Source organism: Trachurus japonicus, chromosome 24 (genome assembly GCF_045865225.1).
Source record: "Trachurus japonicus isolate A0001 chromosome 24, Traja_1.0".
Lineage (NCBI taxonomy): Eukaryota > Metazoa > Chordata > Actinopteri > Carangiformes > Carangidae > Trachurus > Trachurus japonicus.
Genome location: NC_140930.1, coordinates 27,914,741 through 27,935,505, shown reverse-complemented (window position 1 = coordinate 27,935,505; position 20,765 = coordinate 27,914,741). Strand labels below are relative to the sequence as shown.

The window sequence follows — 20,765 nt, the reverse complement described above, 5'->3', positions numbered from 1 at the left end:
GATTGTATCACCACAGGAAGTGGTAAGTCTTTATCCGTCTACCGTTTCAAAGTCCAGAGATCAATCCACTGAGTTTGATTTGGTTACGGCAGCTGTCGGGCTCAGGACAGACAGGCCGACAGCATGGGAGATGTTAATTATATGATACAGACACAAGACATCTGCTGTGTCATGTCGGGTCTGATGTGCAGCGTTACTTCCTCACTACCCTGCATCATCATCCTGACCTTTGGAAATTGCTCATTATATTGTAGCTTATTAAGTTCGGCTGCTATAAATGCACCAAGCGACAGTCCTTAAGGCGGTATTGTCCTATCCTTGTTGTCGTGGAGCTAAACGGTGCCCAAGACAGAGATAAAGTACAAGCTTTTCAACCCTTTTTTATTGTTCTGTTGTTTTTTTTCAAAGTTGCCAAGACACTAATCAAGGCTGAGGGGGCATGCTGGCACCCAAAGTACCACCTAAAGTCTTTGTATCCGTGTGCGCATGGAGGTGTGTGTGCGTGTGTCAGCTCCTAACTCGTACCAGGCTTCTCAAGACTGACAGCAGTCACTTTAAATTACTGTTACTGTTACAGTCATGCATTTGACCCCGGTGTTTAAACTAGCCTCTCCCCCGCAGATGTGAACAGACAGTGACACAGTTACAGCCCTGTACACAGGCTCACAGTCACAAAAACACACACACACACACACACACACACACACACACACACACACACACACACTCACTACTACATATTTTTCTGTTCCCTGCTTGACGCTTGGGAGACAATTTGAAACGGTGGGTCCGTGGACAATCAGCCCTCTGCTGTAATTGGGTCCCTTGTCACCCAGCAAATTCATGTCAGCATTGGTCACATGGGATGCTAATCTAAATGGCATCAGTGTCCTACTTAGTGTGTGCGTGGGTGTGCATGTCTGAGAGGAATGGTAAGCAAAAAAAGAAAAAAAAGGTGTGCTAACTTTGAGAAGCAAAGTGAGAGGCTGCTTGTAAATGAAGTGCAAGGTTGTCATGCAGCCTGCTGCTGTTTGTTTCTGAGAAGTAAATACAGCAGCATATCAGCCGTGTGGACATACACAAACAATTTCCTGCTATTGATTTTGTTCACTGACCTCACACAGCTTAAAATGGTGCAACATTTGAAACTTCAAATCAATCAGAGTAAAAAAGAAAAAAATAGGAACTACATACAGCCGAGAAGAACAGGCAACATTAAATATAAAAAAAAATCCAAATCAATGCAGGTGCAAGAGCAGTTTGATATCTAACCTGTGGTGGAGTTTGCGAGAAGTGGTGGGAAGTCACAGAGAAGGTGAAAACTAATAACAGTCGTGTGACCTTTACTCAATTAGCAGTCTTTTTTTTTAACAGTTGAACATTCTGCAGCGGTGTATCACAAAGTTGTGTGCTTTCCTGCTTTCCAGTGCTTCCTATCAGCTCAGTTCAGGTTCACATGCAGTGACAGGCAAAAAAACACCCAGATAGTTTTTGACATCCACATTTCAGTGAGGTCAGACTTGTGTGTTTGGATGTTGGGAGGAGAAGTAGTATAGAAGGCAAAAATGTGCACAAAACGGTGCAGATGCCAGCCAGGTGTGAGCCTGTGCCGACAGCCATTACCTACTGTGACTGTGTGAACGAGGCGCATACTGTACTGTACATTTGGGGGAGGAAGACTAAATGGGATAAGGACTTACTATGTGACAGAGCTGTAATGTGAAATTAATCAACAGCCCTTTAGCAAATCACAATTACATATTCATCCAGGCCATTGTATAATGAATATAAATGACCTTTAGAGAGCTGGCTTTTTTCATGTCCTGCTTCCTCAAGTAGGATGAGGACGAGCCACTTCGGTGGAAATGCTGCTAAACATGAAACTAGCGTGGTACATTTTTAAAAGGTAATGCTCATTCATATTGTAATAAGTAAAGTAAAGTAAAGTAAAGTAAAAAAAAAAAAAAAAAAGCTTCACAGAGACAGCAGAGAGTAGCAGAGAGTAGTAGAGGCAGGGGCAATACCAACCAAACCTTAAATCCATGCTGGAAGTCAATACAGTGATAAGAGCTCATTGCAAAGCAGGAAATTTAGTGTATATACAGGGTTACGATAACACTCTGTATCACTACCATTAAGGGGCTGCATAGGGAAAGCTCAGTTAATATTATAACACATATGCAGTGTCTCTGGAAGGGAGCTATGTGGGGGTCATATTATCTCCCACACTAGTGATTAAAACTGCCATCTAGTGTAACATCCTGCCAACAGTAGGAGTTTCCTCCATCTGTGATCCTTAGTCAATGCAGATCAAGCAATCTGGGTTGTTTATGATGTGTTGCACCTGCCTGCACTTCAGACAAGGGCTAAGATGATCAGGATTCTTGCCTTGATGGGCTCCGTGTCGCGGCAGGTGGGGGGAGTCTGCAGGCGATGGCTTTAAACTCCGAGAGCAAGTTTGTACAATCTACTGTGAAAGTCTGCGAGCACCATCTGTGGGGGCTACGTGATGAACTAGAAAGCTGCTGACAAAATAATTGCAGGCATCTAGCTATGAGGCTGAGCAAAGGGATTAAAAAAAAAAAAAACAGGAGTGTGAAGCAAAGTGTTCAAAAGACAGGATGGACAGAAAGACAGAAACGTTTGAGTGAGAGGTTGATAATTATCAGGAGGTGAACAGTAAGTGCTGAGAATGTGGGCTTTCTCAGTTTTAGCATGGTGCCGCTAACACAGCGTTTGGTTCCAACGTCAGTAACAGCTCACGCGTCATTCCCAGCTTTTGTGTGCATTTGATCTACCAAGTCCAGAAACACTTCCTCAGTGCAACAAGTAACAGAAAATTATACAATGAGCATTAAATCATCCCAAAGTTAGGATTTACTTCCCAACTAAGAACCTCAAACTTTGTAACAAATTAAAACCTGCAAGATCTTGAGTCACTTGTGTGTGCTGTCTATAGAGGGTCAGTGTAGACTTTGACACAACTGTGAGATTGTATGATTGGTGAAATGAGTTTCCATTAGTAACAATTACTCAGCACATTTTGTAGCAATATCTGGTGGCTTTACAACAAAACTTTAAATGGACAATTTGATAAAATGTTATAGAACAATAAATCTGCTGTCTGGAAAAATTATATCTACTTTCACAAGATAATATTATGCTCATATTTTACAAAGAGAGCACTTGAAAGACTGCAAATGTCCGGAGCAGCAGGAAAGAAAAAAGAAAGATCTCGCAATGGAAAATCCTGTTTACAATGTCAAGAATAAGGTTATTTTCAAGCCAAAACAGATTACAACTCCTCAAAGTGCTCAAAAACATAATTAGCGAGCTCCTACTTCAAGGGTGTTCAAGGATGTCTCGCAGCCTGTTATTTCAGACTCAAAAGAAAAGAAAAAGGATGCAGGACCTTTAAATGGTGAGGTGGGCTGGACAGGACATCTAATTCTTCCCACTGGTTGAGCTCAGGTGTGCCTCAGTGTAATAAGTGAGACAGGCCTGTCTGCTCTTTTGGGAGATAAAAATGTCAAAGGTAATTGCCTTTATAATGCCTTCACCTGACGTAAACCGTTGGTGTTATCTGATGGAGACCGAACGCATCACCGGAGCATATTCCCCCCATATGAGTGCCCTTCAGACGCACCGCAGGGTTCTTCTGCTGAGAGCCCTTTAATGGTTAAAATTAATGGCTGTGAGCTATCACACAGAGACATTTCATGTTCTTTCCTTATTTTTTTCTCTTCTCTCTCTTCGGAGGGTTGAACCGCTTCATCCCCGCAACCATCCAATGATTGAGTGATTGAACTCACTATGGCAACTGAATGACTTGACTGCCCCCCCGGGTAAACCCACCTCTCTAATTGCGTTGCTAAATGCCGGCAATTGCCTGTCACCAATGTAAAAGCCTGATGTAAGGTAGGCAGATAGGTAAGGAGTGTTAAAAGGTGAGTGTGGAGACACGAGGACGCCATATACGGCCTTTTATCAGGCCTACAGTACCAAAGGCTAGCACTTGTTGAACTGATGTGAGGTCACCACAAACAGGGAGCTGGTACTGTAGATCCATGCTCCTTGTTGCCGATCAAGTACTCTCCTGGAAGTGCTGGGCAGAGGAGAGCTTTATTCTTTGTAGTCTGCTTTGAGTGGTTTAGCTCCCTACTGGTGATGAGGAGCTATCAGCCTCACTGCTGGGAGACAAAGGAGGGAGGAGAGGGAGAGGAGAGAGTAACAAGAACAATAGAGTGATAGAATGAGACCAAACTCGCCTTTCTTTTTGATCTATGCACATCTCAATTGGTGTTGTGAAGCTTGCGGGGGGGGGGGGGAGTTATTGTACGTACTGGCTGGTGCAATCAAGTGCAGAGTGGGAACGCTGTCTACCCGTGACGGATTACTTGTATTTGTGTGGCCTTTCAAAACCGTCCACAACACCACACAGGTACGGCGACTGAGAGCAGCCACCAGAGAAGCTGATGAGATATCGGCTACTGATTGGGCCCATTGTTCTGACCAGGTAAGACATGAAATGTGTCTGTGTAGTGTGTGGTCCAATGACAATTTCCCAGCAATTTGTAGACGAGCACAGAGAAATATTTGAAGGCGCAAGTCACCGAGGCAAACACAAGTGAACAAACAGCGACAAAAACAAATGCACAACAAGGCCATACACTGCAAAAGCTTGTATTTTTAGTCAAAATGGCATTTCTAGTCAAAACAAATCTCATTAAGACACATCACATAAAAGTAGCTTGTTTTTAAACACTTTTTATTTCTTTCAAGTATTTTCACTTTAAATAAGTAGAAGAATCTGATAGCATTTTTTTTCTTTCTTATTACAAGCACAAAAAACTTGCTTTCACTGACAGATTTTTCTACTTATTTCAAGTAAAAATTTGTTTGAAACAAGTGAAAATTATCTAAAAACAAGTTCATTTTTAACGTGATGATTAAGTGGAAAGAGATTAGTTTTGACTAGAAATTAGACATTTTGACAAGAAATAAGAAAAATATTCTTGGATAGATTTTGAGTTTTTGCAGGGTACACATGAGAATTAGAGACAACTCATTGAATGCTGTCACTGGTCTGAGCTTTATTTACCACCAAAACCATAAAGTTATCAACTAAGATTTTTTGACTGCACTATGTTTCTCTAAAAAAAAAAAAGGGAAAAGAAAATGCATTACACTGTGTTGTCCCAAAATATAAAGCAAGAAGAAATAGTACTTATTTTTTTACACCAATGCATTGCCACTTCAGAGGATCACTTGACCTTTATTACAATACCAGAGGAAACAGTTACCCAAGGTAAGAAAAGGATGAAAGAGAGATGTAAAAAAGAAAGCAGCTGCAGCTAAAAGAAATATCTCACCTGCAAGAGAAAAACATATGCGTGAGCTGCCAGACATGTTCCTGCTCAAAACCCCGAAGTTCAGGTGAGGCATTCGAGGTATTGATTGGGTGATTTGTATGTGTTGCTGTTGCTTCTGAAATGTGTCTAGGAACATGTGTTGATGGATGTGTCTGTGGCCGGGCTCTCAGCCTGTGAGGTGTGGGGTGGGGTGCTGGGAACGCACCGACAGCCTCAAGGTTACCCGCCTGGCACCAAAACAGATGGATGCTCCTCATCGTAACTGTCTGTAATGTGTTCAACTCAATCATTCCCTCCCTCTCCCTCTCTCTCTCTCTCTCTTCTCATACAACATCTCTGCGCTCCGCTCACCCAGGCAGTTTGCTGGAAGACTGAGAGGAGCTGTACTGTACGTGTCCGGAGACGGCGGTCGGAGTCATGATTTTATTTATCACACACCTCCACATCTTCTCCTGGGTGCAACAACTGTAGGGGTTGTTAACTATTATGTGCTTGGCCTTTGTCTGTGTCTTAAAAGAATGGCTCAACATTTTGAAAAATAACTTTATTTGCTTTTCCTCTGAGGATGAGATGAGAAGATCAATATCAGCCTGATGTCTGAGCACCAAGTATTGATGGGTGGGGTGGGGGGGGGGGCTTAATGGATGGATGGGGCACGGGTCAGGGAAGAAACTACTCAACTTTGGCGCCGATCGGTCCATGCTCCAAGTTTTAGTCAATCTCTAAGGAAATGAAGTTTGTATTTTGAAGTAAAAATGAAATATTTATGAGCTATCTCTGTACAGTATGGTGGAGATCCAGATAATAATAATCCAGATCTGGTGGATGACAATGTCTTGTCTTGGCAAAGTATACACACTGTCATTGTGGTTAACACACTGCATCTTGTTTGTTTAACTCTAACTGTAGAACAATCAAATCTACAATGACAATTTGTGCCTTAATGAGGAGTTATTGGCTGGAGCTGTTTTCTCCTGTCAGCAGTGTTTATGTTGAGCTCGGCTAATCATATTCAGAGTTGATATTGTGCTCAACATACAGATTGATGCTCATCGTCTTATCTGTTTCTCAGAAAGAAAGCAAATAAACATTGTTACCTGTCACTTAATTAATTTATTTTGCTTAATTAGGAGCAGCAAAACAAGCTAAAAACACATCAGTGACTTATGGAGTTGTTATGGCTTCTATGCAAACAAATGCTACACGACAGGACCGATTCACCGTCAATGGTTCTCCACTGAATCCTGAGGGTGATATCAGGCTCTTTAGCTGCTAAATCTTCCACCGTGTTCATCTGCTAGTTTCTGATTTTTCTCTGTGTACCTCGTGGTGCTGGGCACAGACATGCAGACAGAGTAATTCACAGTTCTGCTGTTGGATTCATGCTATTTTTTCAGAGTCAGTTGCAGCCAGTGGAAAGTAAAAGGAAGGAGGAAGAAGACATGTTATGCCAGGGTGGCATTCACTTGAGCATAATACCTCTAACAATCCATACCCAGATTATTATCTGAATCTGCACCAAATTTTACAAATTCATAGTTTTACCAAAATTGAATGGGGTCCTCCCTGGTTAACGCCCCGTCACTGCACCAAATCTGGTGTAAATCAATTCAGTACTGACAAACAAACAAAGCAACAAACAATCACTTTAGTGGAGGTAAAAAGGGCTTTGTGAACACAGTCAACATGTTAGTGAGATCCCAATGCATACTGGTGAGTAACAGCGACTTTAATGTGTTTACAAATCAGCTCCACAGGGCTTTGTTAATAAGAACAAAGAGCGAGGCCAGAAAGCCAAAAGCACTGAGCTGAAACGGCTCAACAGAAGTGAGTGAAACTGCGGAGTCAGGTGCTAATACTCTGTAGGTTTATCATTACAAGTGACAACTTCTACATCACATGCAGTCATTGCTCATATAAACGTATTGAGCAGTGTGGCTCTCTGTGACCTTTCAATAACCGTAGAACTATCGGCTCAGAAATAGACCGAGACCCTCACATATGACAATGAAAATGAAAAACTGCTCATTTCTTCAACACAGTGATGTATTGACACTCATGAGGAGTAACATCTCCCAATCTTCTCCTCCATCTTTTTTTTTTTTTTTTACCCGTTTTACATTCTCTTTCTTCTAGCCCAGGGGCGTTTAGGATCCGCAGCACTGCATATATCCAATTATACTACGGCTCTGAGCACGGCAGTGACACATCGATTGACACAAGCGACATCCAGCCTTATCACAGTGACATGATGCAGTGCTGGGCAAGCATCATTAGCCTGATCAGCCAATAGCGGGACAGCTCGTTAGACCCCCAAGGGCTGGACGTGCAGCTCTGGCTCTAATACAGATATCATAAGACAAGGAAGAGGAGTGATAAAGTGATGGTGAGAGGAAGAGAGATTATAAACCTTGGAGGGACGATGTTATGTTTGTGCGCTCTTCTGTTTGGGGCGCTTCCACTGGGTTGATGGTGGGCAATTACATGTTTCCTCAAGCCACGGTTACACAACAACAGGAGCAGCTTCAAACCTCCATCATCCAGAAGATGTTTCACGTGCGATGGTACTGCAGGCAGCTGTCAGATCTTTAAGCGGTTGTTGGATGTGTTCAAGCGACCCGGTCACGTGAGCCCACGGTCATGTGGGAATTTCCCAAACTAACGCGATCAACCACAGCGACTATGACAAACAGAGTGAGATCATTTCAAAGTGTGCTTTTGGGATGGGTTGTGCCCAGAGGACAAATCATTCTCTGTGGGACTCCCTTGGCCCATTTCTGATCTACCTGTGGTATTTATAGGCAAATGTTCTCATATTTCCATGCTCCACTTGTAAGCCCTCTTTAGCCAAAAGCTTTTCGCATATCGTCGAAAAACTTTCCCTCTGCATTTGCGAGGAGAAAAACAAGACTTCCCTTATCCGGTTTAATCTTAAAGGGATAGTTCAACATTTTGGCAAATTGGCCCATTGCCATAATCCCTATAGTTTTAGGAGTAGGTTTGTTACCTTTAATTGTCAGTGCAAGCTATTTTTAGAATGGCGGAGCAGAGCCGTGAGTTTATTTCGAGGTAAATTCATGCAAGACCACTGATGCAGTCTTTGCATTTGCCTTGAAAACAACTCGTAACGTTCCGTTATTATCTCATAGCGTGGTGAATGTGCAGGTCACAACTTGTCCACCAGAGCATTGTGGAGTTGTTGGATTGTGTATTTGATGAGTTTGATGAGGGAAACCAAGAAATCCCTCCCATGAGCCTCCGTAGCGTAGCTCTGAGCAGCTCACGGCTCTGCTCCACCATTCTAAAACTAGCTTGAACCAACAATTAAAGGTAACAAACCTACTGCTAAAACTATAGGGATTATGGCAATGGGGGCCAATTTGCCAAAATGTTGAACTATCCCTTTAATATTGATCAACTGAGGAGGTTGGGTATCTATTACGATGTTAAAGTTGCCACATCTGTGCCAAGCTGAAGCTCTGCCAAGTTCCACAGTGCCCCACCGAGTGCTTTATAGCCAACAAACCCCCGGCCCTGCACCTGTTTGCTCGTCCGGGCCACCTCAAGCTACTTAATCCCATTTACAGAGACAGTGGGTTGAATTATTCAATGCTCAAATAAAAACTCCTCCAGTATGCATGAGGAGGTCTAAAGATACCCTGCACCAGCAGCCTGCTTATGTGTTTGTGTGCACACGTTTCTCATTTGTCCGTCATAAAAACTCTCCCTCGTCATTAACGTTGTGTCAAAGTGAATGGTGCCATTGTTGGGCTGACTTTTTTTTTTTCCCCTCCAGGTTTAATACTGTTGAGCAGACGCATCCGTCAATGTGGAGAAAATGCTGTTATTACTGATGATTTTCTACTCAACAGAACATTGTGGACCAGAGGAAACACAGCTTTTTCCTTGACTAGCACCTCTTTTGTCATATTTTTTCTTCCTCCCTCCAATGAACAGAGGAGAAAATTATTTTCTTTTTTAAAAAAGAGAAGGAGGCCGTGCCACTGCTGTGTTAGCAGTTAGCCAGATGCGGTCACAGCCTTCTGAGCACGCCGTGGGAAGTGAAATAAGGACACTGGGGGTAAGCAGGAGCGGAGAGGGTTCGTTGGCATCGTCAGACTGACAAAGAAATTCATCACTAGATCCATCTGAGCAATTACTGCTTTCAGTATCAGACTGACGAACTGTTTCCTGTTGCCTGTCTTCAGCCTCCCTCTCCCCTCTCAACGCTCTCTGTTTGTTTACCATGTTCCTGACTGTGGAACAATGCAGCGACCTTTGCAGAAATAATTCTATTACGTAAGTTGAGTAATTGCTCTGGATGTGGAAGAGGAGTGTCCGCTGCTCTTCTTTGCGTGGCCCTCAGCTCCTATGTCCTTGGAGTTAAATGAAACTCTGCGGTATTCATAGAACCTGACAGGAAGAGGTCCGCTCAGAAAACAGAGAAAGAGGAGGAGGAGGAGTAGGAGGAGGAGGAGGAGGAGGAGAGAAGAGGAGAGGAGAGGAGACAAAGAGAAAAAAAGGGGGATAGATATGAGACGACAGGGAGATGGAGATGAGCATGACAAAAGCGGTGAGCCAGAAGCAAGCAGGATGAGAATGCTATAAAAATAGTTCACCCCCTTCCCCGTTTTTTTAAGCAGAGCTGGGCATGACATGTACCTCCAGATTGTCCGAGCGGCTCTGAGAACGGCCTGCACGGTGCAAAGAGCTCTGCAAATTCTTTCTTTGTGTCTTGTTCCCATAAGTAAAGGTGTGCAGTCACAAAGTGCAGGCTGCAGGGGTACACAAGAATAAATGGAAAGAGTGTAGGTAGTTCTTGCCATCTGAGGGTTTTTTTTTTCACTTCTTCTCTGCCACCTAGAGCCCTGCTGGCTACAATGGGAGGAGAGCGGAGAGGGACACGTTAACAACTGGCACAGATGAAACAGCGAGAGGCTTTACTGGCAGAAATGTTCACTTTACTTTGTTCGAGTTTCTTTATTTGGACGATGGGTAGAAATGGAGCCAGAGAGGAAGACAATTACTGATATTTGCTGTGAGCTATCAGAGAGGGAGAGACCAAGAGAAACAGAGGGACAAGCTCCACTCCCACACTGTTAATTAGAATCTCTCTCTCTCTCTCAGCGCTGTGCTCACTGAATAAAACAGTCACAGAACACACACGCGAGGGGCGGCGACGACTGTGCCCGTCGATTTCATCTTCATCAAGCTACCTCAATCCAACAATGAAATTGTCAGTAATATGATTGTATCGCACTACACTGGGCTTTTGCATTGTTTGGGGGAGATCGCACAATATTCTCCCTGTGATCCATAAGTATAGAAATTGGATGGGCTTCTGGGTTTGCAGCGGGGGAGGTGGTGTTGGGATGGGGTGGGGGGTGGGGGGGCAGATAAAGAGAGAGAGTACAAGAGGCAAAGCAGTGGAGGAAAATAACAGGAAAGCTGATTTCATGCTCAGGGGATTGCATCTCATTCTCTCCCAGCACGCAGCGACAGTTGTGCGGTCCTGCTTGTGGGTCTACTGCCATCTGGTGGCGCGGGGCCGCACTGCTGGGCTCAGGGGGGGCGGGGGACCATGACGGGGGCAGAGGGCTGCTGGCAGAGTCAACAACAGAAGATTGGGGGAGTCCAAGAGGAGTAAACTTGACCCCTACCCTTGGGCCAGGCGGTGTCATGTTGAGTCTCTCTGAAATGTAAACTCCAGGAAAGTTCCCAAACCAAAACTGCCTGTTTGCCTGACTTTGCCTCTTTTATCCTTTTCCATTCCTCTTCATTATTTATTTTCCCCGCTTCCAGCACAGGAAATGAAAAGAAATTGCTTCGACGAGTACCAAAAGAAAGAGAAAATCAACTACAAAATTCCCATTAAGGGCAATACCGCTCAGTTAAGAATGCTATTATACGCTTGGACTGTCCGGTCAATATTAGTGAACATCTATCTCCAAAACTAGCAGGAGGAGAACTTAAGACTTAAACCCACAATGTCACGAAGATGTGAAGTACGTCCCTATCTGTGCTCTTTTCTTTCAAGAAGAAATATGTCTGTGTCGATATGAAATCAATGAAAGCTCACTTTAAGTCATCCGAGGCAGCGCCAGGAGTTGAATTAATGAAGACCTCTCATCACTAATTAACACATAAACACACAGCTCCCATCACCAAGCGGGAGCACGAGTCGATTACTGGCCCTGCATGGAAACGATTGCGTCAGATGAGCTTTTGCAGGAGACGTGAAATAAGAGTAAGAGGAGAGAAAGTAGAAAATAAAAGAAACAGTAAAGAAAAAAAAGAAAATTGAACAGAAACAGAAAAATTGAACAGAAACAGAAAATTGGGATTTGAGAGATGTGAAGTCATACACAGTGGCTGGGTCTGACATCAGAAAGGTCTGGATGATTATGGGATGCCAGGGCTCACAAAGAGCAGCTCTCCTAACAGCCTTCACCACCTCATTAGTCTGGCCCAGCAGCAGTATGCCCCTGCTATTAACCGCTAAATGAAAGACTGCCAACCATGATTACTGAGGGGAAGTCCCTTGTCGTCATGGGGATGAGAGATCCCTACGCACACATGTATGGCACGCGTGCACACGGACTCACACTTCAACTTCGGCGATAGCTGTTTGAAGGACGTTTTATGAAGAGACGATTCAGGCACAAGTGGATATTTTACACATCATCAGTCACGGCCGTTTTACTCCAAAGCCCAAAAATGTGAAAGCGTAGAACATCAAGCAAAACCTGTTACGACAAACTGCCTGCATTGCAGTAAAGAAAAAAAGAAAAAAACATCCTCAACAAATGCAGCCAGCAGTTGCTTCATTTAAAGATCACATGGAGCCCTCAGCACCGCTTCCATACAGCAAATCTAACAAAGGCTTTAATAAACAAATGAGGGAAACAGCTTTCAGTCCTGGAGTCAAGGGTATGAAACTCACCGTAAGTGTGTGTGTGTGAGGGTGAACTGTGCAGTGTGTTTGTATGCACTTCTGTACACAGCGTATGGTCAGCACAATGTCACATCAGCATAATGTTGCAGTTGAGTGTACCTGGTGTGGTGGAAGGAGCCCTCCGGCAAGTTAGTATTGCACTTCAATAAAGGGGTGGGAGGGGTGTGTGTGTGTGTGTGTGTGTGTGTGTGTGTGTGTGTGTGGCAGGGGGGGGTTGCCTCAAGGCCAGAAGGCCAAGATGTCCTGACTGTTGCCGTTTGACAAAAACACAGGAGTCTACATTTCCCACAAGGCAGCTTGGCTATTACTGAAATGCCCCCAGAAAGGTAAATAAATACCCATGCCATTCAACCAGTGCTCACAGTTTGCAACACTGGATCTCTCCAGAGACCCCAAAGTCTTTAAACATCAGTTTCAAACAGCTATTAAATCACTTTCAGCGTTTAAAAAAAACGGTACTCACGGTCGTTGCAGTGAGTCCCTGTGTATGACGTCATGGTGCAGTCACAGGTGAAGTTCTCCCACTGCTGGATGCACACGCCCATGTTGGCACACGAGTCCTCCTGGCAGGTCGTGCTCGGGCCTGGAGGATGATGGGATGGAGAGAGAGAGAGAAAAAGAGAGGGGGATACAACAGGTGCACAGTCAAGCAGCAATAAGAGTCACTGCTGAGCCTTAACAATGCAGGACCCATGCAGAAGAAATGCACTCTACAGAGGTAGATATATATACAGCATGTAGGCCTCCAAGAAATAACCGGGAGCAAACAGTGTCACCACAGGAAGCCTGACCCGGAGCACCGACACACTTAAAAACAGTCTGAGGAATCCTGTTTCACGCTGGGTTAAAAGCGTGGCACTGAGACGGTGATGCAGCGAAGAAGAGGCGCCAGGTTTTCACAGGATCAACAGCACGCTTCTCAAGCGGTGAATTAATTACAGACAAGCAGCTGTACAGGATGCTGCTTTCCCTCCTAATCTGCATTGAAAACATGATGCTGCAGATGAATTAGATCCCGGCCCGGCTGATGTGATGACACTGTCAACATCCTTTCATTTCCTTCTTTCGGAGAGTGTGTACAGGTGGATTTGCATGCAAAAACTTTTCATCATTCCGACATGTTTCCAAGAAAGTTTTAGCAGAGTAAAACTTAGAACACTGCATTCCCTCTATGAACAAGCAAGACGAGACATAAAAAAAACCAAAACAACCTTTTTTAGCAAAAGACAACTCCATTTAACGATGCACATTTTCTTTTAAAAATGGCATCAGAATGACCCTGGCGATAATTGTTCTGTCTAAACATCTCTTTCGCTGTGAAGACGGTGGACAGTAGACACACTGGACAGACAGAATTCATGAAGAAGTGGAAGAGAAAAGAAGAAACGCAAAGAGAACTTGAGAACACAGTGCATATCCTCGTGTATGCACGTCAGGCAGACGGGAGCCGAGGAGGGTATTCAAAGTCAAACTGGATGTGTGTTTGCTATTCCTCTACACCACACATACGTAGCTCTTCGTTTTGAATACTTTCTACTGAGAGGGAATGCAGATAAGGACAAGCGCACGGCAGAGATAACAAGATAAACAATCCCCGTCGGAGTCTAGACAGACACGGGGGGGGATCTCAACAGAAACCCCTTCCGATAACCACAGAGGAGACGGACGAAAGTGGAGTCAAATTAAACAGACAGTCCAAAAATAAATGGGCAGACAAGTGCAGGTAAACTGTGTTTAAGAGCAATTGTCTTGTGCAAGAAAAATGTGAATAAGAAATAGAAGACACTTAAAGTTTGCCGGCTGAAAGTGCATTTACTGTGTAATGTACAGTGATGGCAGTCGACCAGGCGTCCCCAAGGTGAGCACACGTGTATTTCTGCATATGGCAGCAGTGTGAATCTCATGCCTGTAGCACAGAGCAGTGATTGTTTACTGAGCCATGGAGGACTTCTCTCTGTGTTGGATAGCTGCAGCAGGAGGCCGCTCGCTCTCTGAAAAACACTTGTCTAGGTAAAGTAGCCAACATGATGGGTTCTTGAAAAAGTAACAAAAAAAAAAGAGAGAGGAAGAGAGAGACAGAGGTCTGATACATCAGCAGCAGGCTGACAGTGTTTGGATGTGCAGTGACAGCCTCTTTCTTCTGTTTCGACTGGCATTTTCATACAAGAACACAGCACTGTGGCTGTCTGCCTCCGTTTTTTACACAGTCTACCCGACAACACATACCCACATGAACGTCACTTATCTGACCTCGTTTGTTCACATTATAATTAAACTGTATACTCAATTTTTTACAACTTTATTGGATACATCCCTCCATCATGTCAGGCAGTTAGCGGTGAATGGTTTAGAACATATACTGTATATCAGTCAAACAAATACACTGTTTATCTACATTAACACTACAGCAGTGCTGTTGTATAAACCAGGAAGTAATCATACACTATTTTCTGCCTCTGGTTATTTAATCACTTATTCTTTCTCTCTCTCTCTCTCTCTCAGTTTCTCCTCATATGAACTTTTCTTTTCAGAGAGCGAGTCACTTCCGCGGCACCAAGAGGGGGGCATTATTGCCATGGTGACACCCACGATGCATTGCACACAGCAGACTTTCAGTCGAGCAGCCCTCGGAGAGGTGGAGTTTAACCCTCTACCTTGCAGGTCGGCTTTGGTGAAACCAACTTTGTTAGCGCAGAAAGAAAATAACAAACAGAACAGAGCAGAGCGGAAACAAGAGTAAAGGTTAGTGAGGGAGCAGCACTGTTAAGAGTTCTTAAAACTTGTACAAGTTTGTCACTTTTGCAGGGTGCAACGTTGGCTATTGATCTGGCAGTGGGGCTCAGCTCCTACATACATCATAATACAGTTAGTTAGAGGGTGCTGGGATTTAACTATCATGGGCCCTGCTCATAATGCCTGATGTGTTGGATTGAACTTATTTCAATCTTCTGCTGCCCTCTAGAGGAAAATATGTTGAGGCCTGCACTGTACACAAGGGGCATACGTTTTCTAAACACTATTAGGTTTTAGGCATGGAAGCACAGCTCAGCAGTTACTGTAATATGGATGGAAACAACCTCAAGTCAAATCTGACTACAGCAACAAACACATCAGCAGCTTATTTGTATTCTGATGCAGCAACATGCTGGTTTGCTTGAGGATGGTAATTTCAGGGGCTGGAGAGGCGAAGAAGTCATGATGGTGTTTAAACATAAGCATCAATTAGGGGGTTAATTAATGTTGCCTTACTCTGTGAAATTATCTACAATTTGTTATATTTTAATGAGACCTGAAAATGCTTGTTTTTATCGGCGTTGTTCTTGCAAGTTGTGTTTTAATACTTGCAGTCAAAAAATAAAGTGATGCAACAAAAAAGGTTAACAAGCCATTATTAGGGGAAACTGAATGACAAATTTTATCCCATAATGTGACAAATACCTGGCGAAGAGAAAGAAAATAAGTGGGATTAACAATGCCAGCGGATGGCTTTAAGGGCCACTGAAGAGAGGTCTAATTAGACTAATAAATCTCACACGGCAGGTCATGATTCTTAGACGCTACGGGCCATCTGTACCTTCACAGCCACGCTCAATCTGCCCGCTGCGGAAAAGGGCATCATTGATGAGGTCTGGCAGGCGGCCATTGAGGTCAACTGAGGCCAAGCAGCCCTGGAAGCCTTCCCGAGAAACCACCAGCTTAGGCAGGTTCTGGTACATGTTGGGTCCCAGACCTCCGATGAACAGGTCACCTGAAGGGAGGAAGGGAGGGGTGAATAAACGAGTGTATAAATGAAGTGAGCACAGAAGCCAGCAGATGTCAGACCTGTTTGCAGATGATTCTATTTAACACCCCGAAAAACATATGAAAGTCACTGGAGAGTGTAAGCCTTCTGTTTCAAGTCCACTCGTGGGCATTAACGAAAATGTCACTAACGACTCAAAGGGATAGTTCAACATTTTGCAAATTGGCTCATTGCCATAATCCCTATAGTTTTAGAAGTAGGTAAATTCATGCAAAACCGCTGATGAGCATTCACGTCCAAGGCAGTTTTTTGGCAAGCAGTCTCTGCATTTGCATCCGTCTGGTAACGTTCCGTTATTATCTCATAGTGTGGTGAATGTGCAGGTCACAAGTTGTCCACCAGAGCGTTTTGGAGTTGTTGGATTGTGTATTTGATGAGTTTGATGAGGAAAACCAAGAAATCCCACTAGCCTCCGTAGCGTAGCACTGAGCAGCTCGCGGCTCTGCTCTGCCGTTCTAAAAATAGCTTGCACTGACAATTAAAGGTAATGAACCTACTCCTAAAACTATAGGGGTTATGGCAATGGGCCAATTTGCCAATTTGTTGAACTATCCCTTTAAAGGAGGAAGTTCATGTTTCAGATCTGCTGTTATAAATCAGCAGACAAAACTATAACGTTAGCAGTGTTAGAAAAGGCACTTGGGGACTTGAAACAATTGTATTTGCATTTTGATTGCATTGTTCCAGATCTCTGACCCCGTGTAAAACTCCAATGTGGATGTTTAATTAAAATGTTTAAGTGCCTCTGACTTAAAGTGTATCCACTGCGAGGAAAATTAAAAGCTGATTCATTTTCACACTTTTTTTTACAAGTTCATTTCTTATCTTCGGGGAGGGTGTGAAGTCCAGTCTGTGAAATTCAGTGAGTAAAAATTCTTTGGTGTTACAGTGGAGCTCTGAGTCTTTGATTTTGTTGGAGATTTCAGACTTATGACTCGGGTCAGACTGAGGTCCAGGTCGTGTGCGGGTGGACTGCTTGAGACGTGGGGATGCCGTTAGATGATCATTTGAATTTCTCAGACAGCGAGGGTGTGATACTGTACCTTTGAGGTCGAGGTTCTTGGCTCCGTTGACATTCTGCGTTACTGACTTTGAGTCCACCTTGAGGGTGTGTGTGTTGGCAGCGTCCCGCGTGATAACCACATTGTGCCACTGGTTATCGTTCAGTGGGTTGTCACTGTTCCCCTTCAACAGACTCGGCCCATTCCCCAGGTCAAACACATAATGGATAAACCTGGCAGGAAGAAGCAGGAGATGAAGAGATCGGGGTTTGTTAGCATATGTGTGTGTGTGTGTGTGTGTGTGTCTATTTTTATCTTCCCAGACTGATTCAATCTGATAACAATCTTCACCAAAACACAATGATTTTTATGTTTTTACAAGCTCACAAACGGTGCACAGGAGATTTGGGATCGATATTTGTTCAGCATAGTTAAATGAACAATTTCTTATGAAACCGCCTGCGCCTGCTTTATTTCTAGAAAAAACATTTGGGCTAAACCATGGAATAAAAAACATCAACGTGACACCGCCCCACTCACCCTTTGACCAGTTCAACAGCGATAAAGTCATTCCCATCGCCGCTGTTGAAGATGATGAAACCATCGGGGGAGGTGGTTTTGAACTGAAAGAAGAGGTGCATGGTGGTATACGCCTGCAGAGTGGCCAAGCCCAGGTAACTGCCTTTGGTCTTGAAGGTCACGGGATCGGCGATGATGAAGCGCATGCCGAAGCGGGCGTTGAGCTCGCAGAAGTCGATGTCTCCGTTCTTGCACATGTCGATGTACTGCATGCCGTTGAACTTCAGGCTCTGTGGGGAGAGTTACAGAGAGGTGGGCAGATGAATACATTCTCAGATGACAAAACTACAATTTAGTTATTTAGTAACCAATTAAAGCAAAACAATCGTAATGAACTTAATATGATAATGTGATCTTTGGCTATGATGATGAAAAATGACTACAAAGAAGTAACCATCCTCTTCAGGTTTATCAATAATCAACATCTGCTGCATCAAGTACTTATTGCGCTCCCTACCTGAAGATGTCCTATGAAGGAGGAGGGAGCAGAGGAGACGAAGCGTCTCTCGGTCAAGATGCCCGTCTCCACGTTGTTGAACTCCAGACGGGTGTGGTCACCAGCCATCTGGCCTGAGGTGGACAAGGGAAGAGAACGGAGAAGAAGCCGAGGGATGAAGGAAGTTGACGAGAAGGAGGGATAAGACAGGCTGAGCTCCACACAGCATTAGCAGAGTTTTACTTTGGGTCATCGATGAAGTAACGCTACCAAAGCTTGAGGTCAAAGAAAAATTATACAAGTATTGTAAGAAGAAAAACATCATTATCGGGTCATTATTTCTGTTTGATTAATTATCAGAAACCAGGCAATCAGTGTGTCATTTTCCCAAAATGGTGCTTATGCTTATTTATATTATGAATAATCAACATTACACACTCATATCAAACAAGAAGCACAACATGAACATACTGTCACACATAAGTACCCATCTCAGATTTTTTTTTTCCAGTTTCATGGTCAAAAAATCTGTTTTATTTTATTTTTTATCAGAAAAAAATAACCAGAAAGCGGTCTCAATTAGGAAATCTAATCTTGCTGAAAGCTAAAGTGAGACAGGATGAGACAATAAATAAAAAGATGTTGTTGAGAAGAAAGGTAAAAGGAAGGAAAATAAATAAACATGTGTACCATGGATATTGCAAAACAGCAGGTAAATTGTTCACGAGAGAAATACCTTCAGCCATGTCGTCATCCACAGTGATTTTGAAGTTTTTACCGCGGCGGAGCACTCGTACCGAGTGCCACTCATTGTCGTTGAGCTTTTGTCCGGCATAAAGAACCTCAGGGCCCTTGCCTGAAGAGGAGGGTTAGTTAGTCAAGGGATGGGGGAAGCACAAGCACAAACCAAATCTTTGTTTTCAGGCAACAGGCTAGATGAATTAACCAAGAAAAGAAAAATATTCTGTCTCATTATGGAAATAACATACTTCTCATTTGAAAACAGCAAGAAACAAAAATTTGGTTTGGATCAGACAACAGAGGAAAACAATACAAATCACAACTGACTGCAAAATATAAGAAAACATTTGCTGTTACTCAGACAAGGACTCAGACTGTGACTCAGCCCAAAGAACATAGTGTAGATTTTCATAAAACTCTCTCTCTCTCTCTCTCTCTCTCTCTCTCTCTCTCTCTCTCTCTCGTTATCTATCTACTGTATCTGGCTCATATCCAATTGGCTGATAGATTTAAATGACAACCCCCCCACCAAGTTATACACGGACCTCATTCAGGCTTAATTAATTCCAGTTTAATTACAGCAGATTTGCTCAAATGTAGTTTTACTGAGGCTTTTAATACAGTAGGTAGATCCAGTTGAGCTTTCTGTGCAGTAATTCATGTAACCAACCACTAGAGGGCAATCCAGCCACACTGTGTTTCTGTTTAAGGCCACAGCAGCTAACTCAGAGTCTCTGTAGCAGCTGAATAATGTTGAACCTACAATTTAAATTCAAACAGCAGTATTGTTTAGTCACTTAATGATTTCTTCTGCAGATTTAGGATTTTATTTTGTTGACTGAACTTGTGCTGCCCATTGCTGGCCGAACCCTGCAGATACCATGTGTACAGTTTGAGGAAGGTAATATAAAGTGTCAGTGTTTGCTTTTATGTGCCTTCAACACTACATTTCAAATCTTTTGATGTTTTGAATGTGAATGTGTCAAATCAGTTGGTTACAAACTGAGAAAAACCTGTGACGTTCAAGAATTCAATATGCGTTGAGCAACAATTCATGATTATCTCCTTGGCTACATGTCTCTGTAGAGTGTATGCATGTGCACTGGCTTATTATCTGATGACAGTGATTAGTCTAATCAATATGAATCAGCATCTAAAATTTGCCACCTCAGATACAGTAGGACGACCTGAAACTGCTCAACTCTCTTTCTCACTTTGCTCATTTCCCATTCTCCACAAGCCTGTGAATAATAAGAGTCCTCTTCCTGAGTAAGAGCATGACTGCTAACACCTTCTGTTTATCGTATTAGGAGCCTATATAAAGCAGTACGTGGTAAAATAAGGAAGGCAAGAAAACAAAACAAGTGAAAGACACAGCAATATATTACAGTATAATTGGGAAAAACAATATAGCCCATAGAGAAAGAGCAAATGTTCAGTAGCTATAGGCACAACGAGGAAGATTAAGAACAAGTTGCCTGAATTAATTTGAAAAATGGGCCATTTTAAAATATATAGAGTACATTAAGTCTGATTTGCATAACTTTGATCTCTGGCTATGACTTTTCCCCCTCTTATCTGAGAAATCCTCTTATCAGTCCCCTGCATTCACACATTCCTGCCCTTACATCTAGCACACAGGCTATAATCAAACATTGATTGTAGGAAGAAGGCTGCAGAAGAAGAATGTTGACTTACTGGTGTTACAGTTTATCCTGACACAGTCTAGATGGGGAGGGGAGAATAAGTGACAGATGAAATCGCATCCTTCAAGGTTATGGCTGCAGACATCCAAGAGTAAGAAAAGCCACCTTCCGGGGACGGTCACATGACGCTGGCAGCCATTTTAGCCTGCTTGGCTACTGATGGGTCAGTGTTA

General features: G+C 43.3%; 1 protein-coding gene across 15 annotated transcripts in view; it reads right to left on the bottom strand.

Annotated features, from left to right (window-relative positions):
* The window catches only part of LOC146962131 (neurexin-3b), a 310,390-nt gene that overhangs the window by 167,110 nt on the left and 122,515 nt on the right, over positions 1-20,765 (bottom strand). For 7 of the 15 annotated variants that reach the window (XM_085771304.1, XM_085771299.1, XM_085771293.1 and 4 more), the window contains 7 exons: positions 20,585-20,611; positions 18,882-19,001; positions 18,167-18,279; positions 17,671-17,939; positions 17,173-17,363; positions 15,902-16,075; positions 12,791-12,910 (listed from right to left, as the gene is read on the bottom strand). In XM_085771304.1, the coding sequence (XP_085627430.1) occupies positions 12,791-12,910; positions 15,902-16,075; positions 17,173-17,363; positions 17,671-17,939; positions 18,167-18,279; positions 18,882-19,001; positions 20,585-20,611 (1,014 nt within the window). Of the gene's footprint in view, positions 1-12,790; positions 12,911-14,981; positions 15,009-15,901; positions 16,076-17,172; positions 17,364-17,670; positions 17,940-18,166; positions 18,280-18,881; positions 19,002-20,584; positions 20,612-20,765 lie in introns of all 15 variants that reach the window. The other 8 variants (XM_085771291.1, XM_085771292.1, XM_085771294.1 and 5 more) reach the window with 2 other exon arrangements.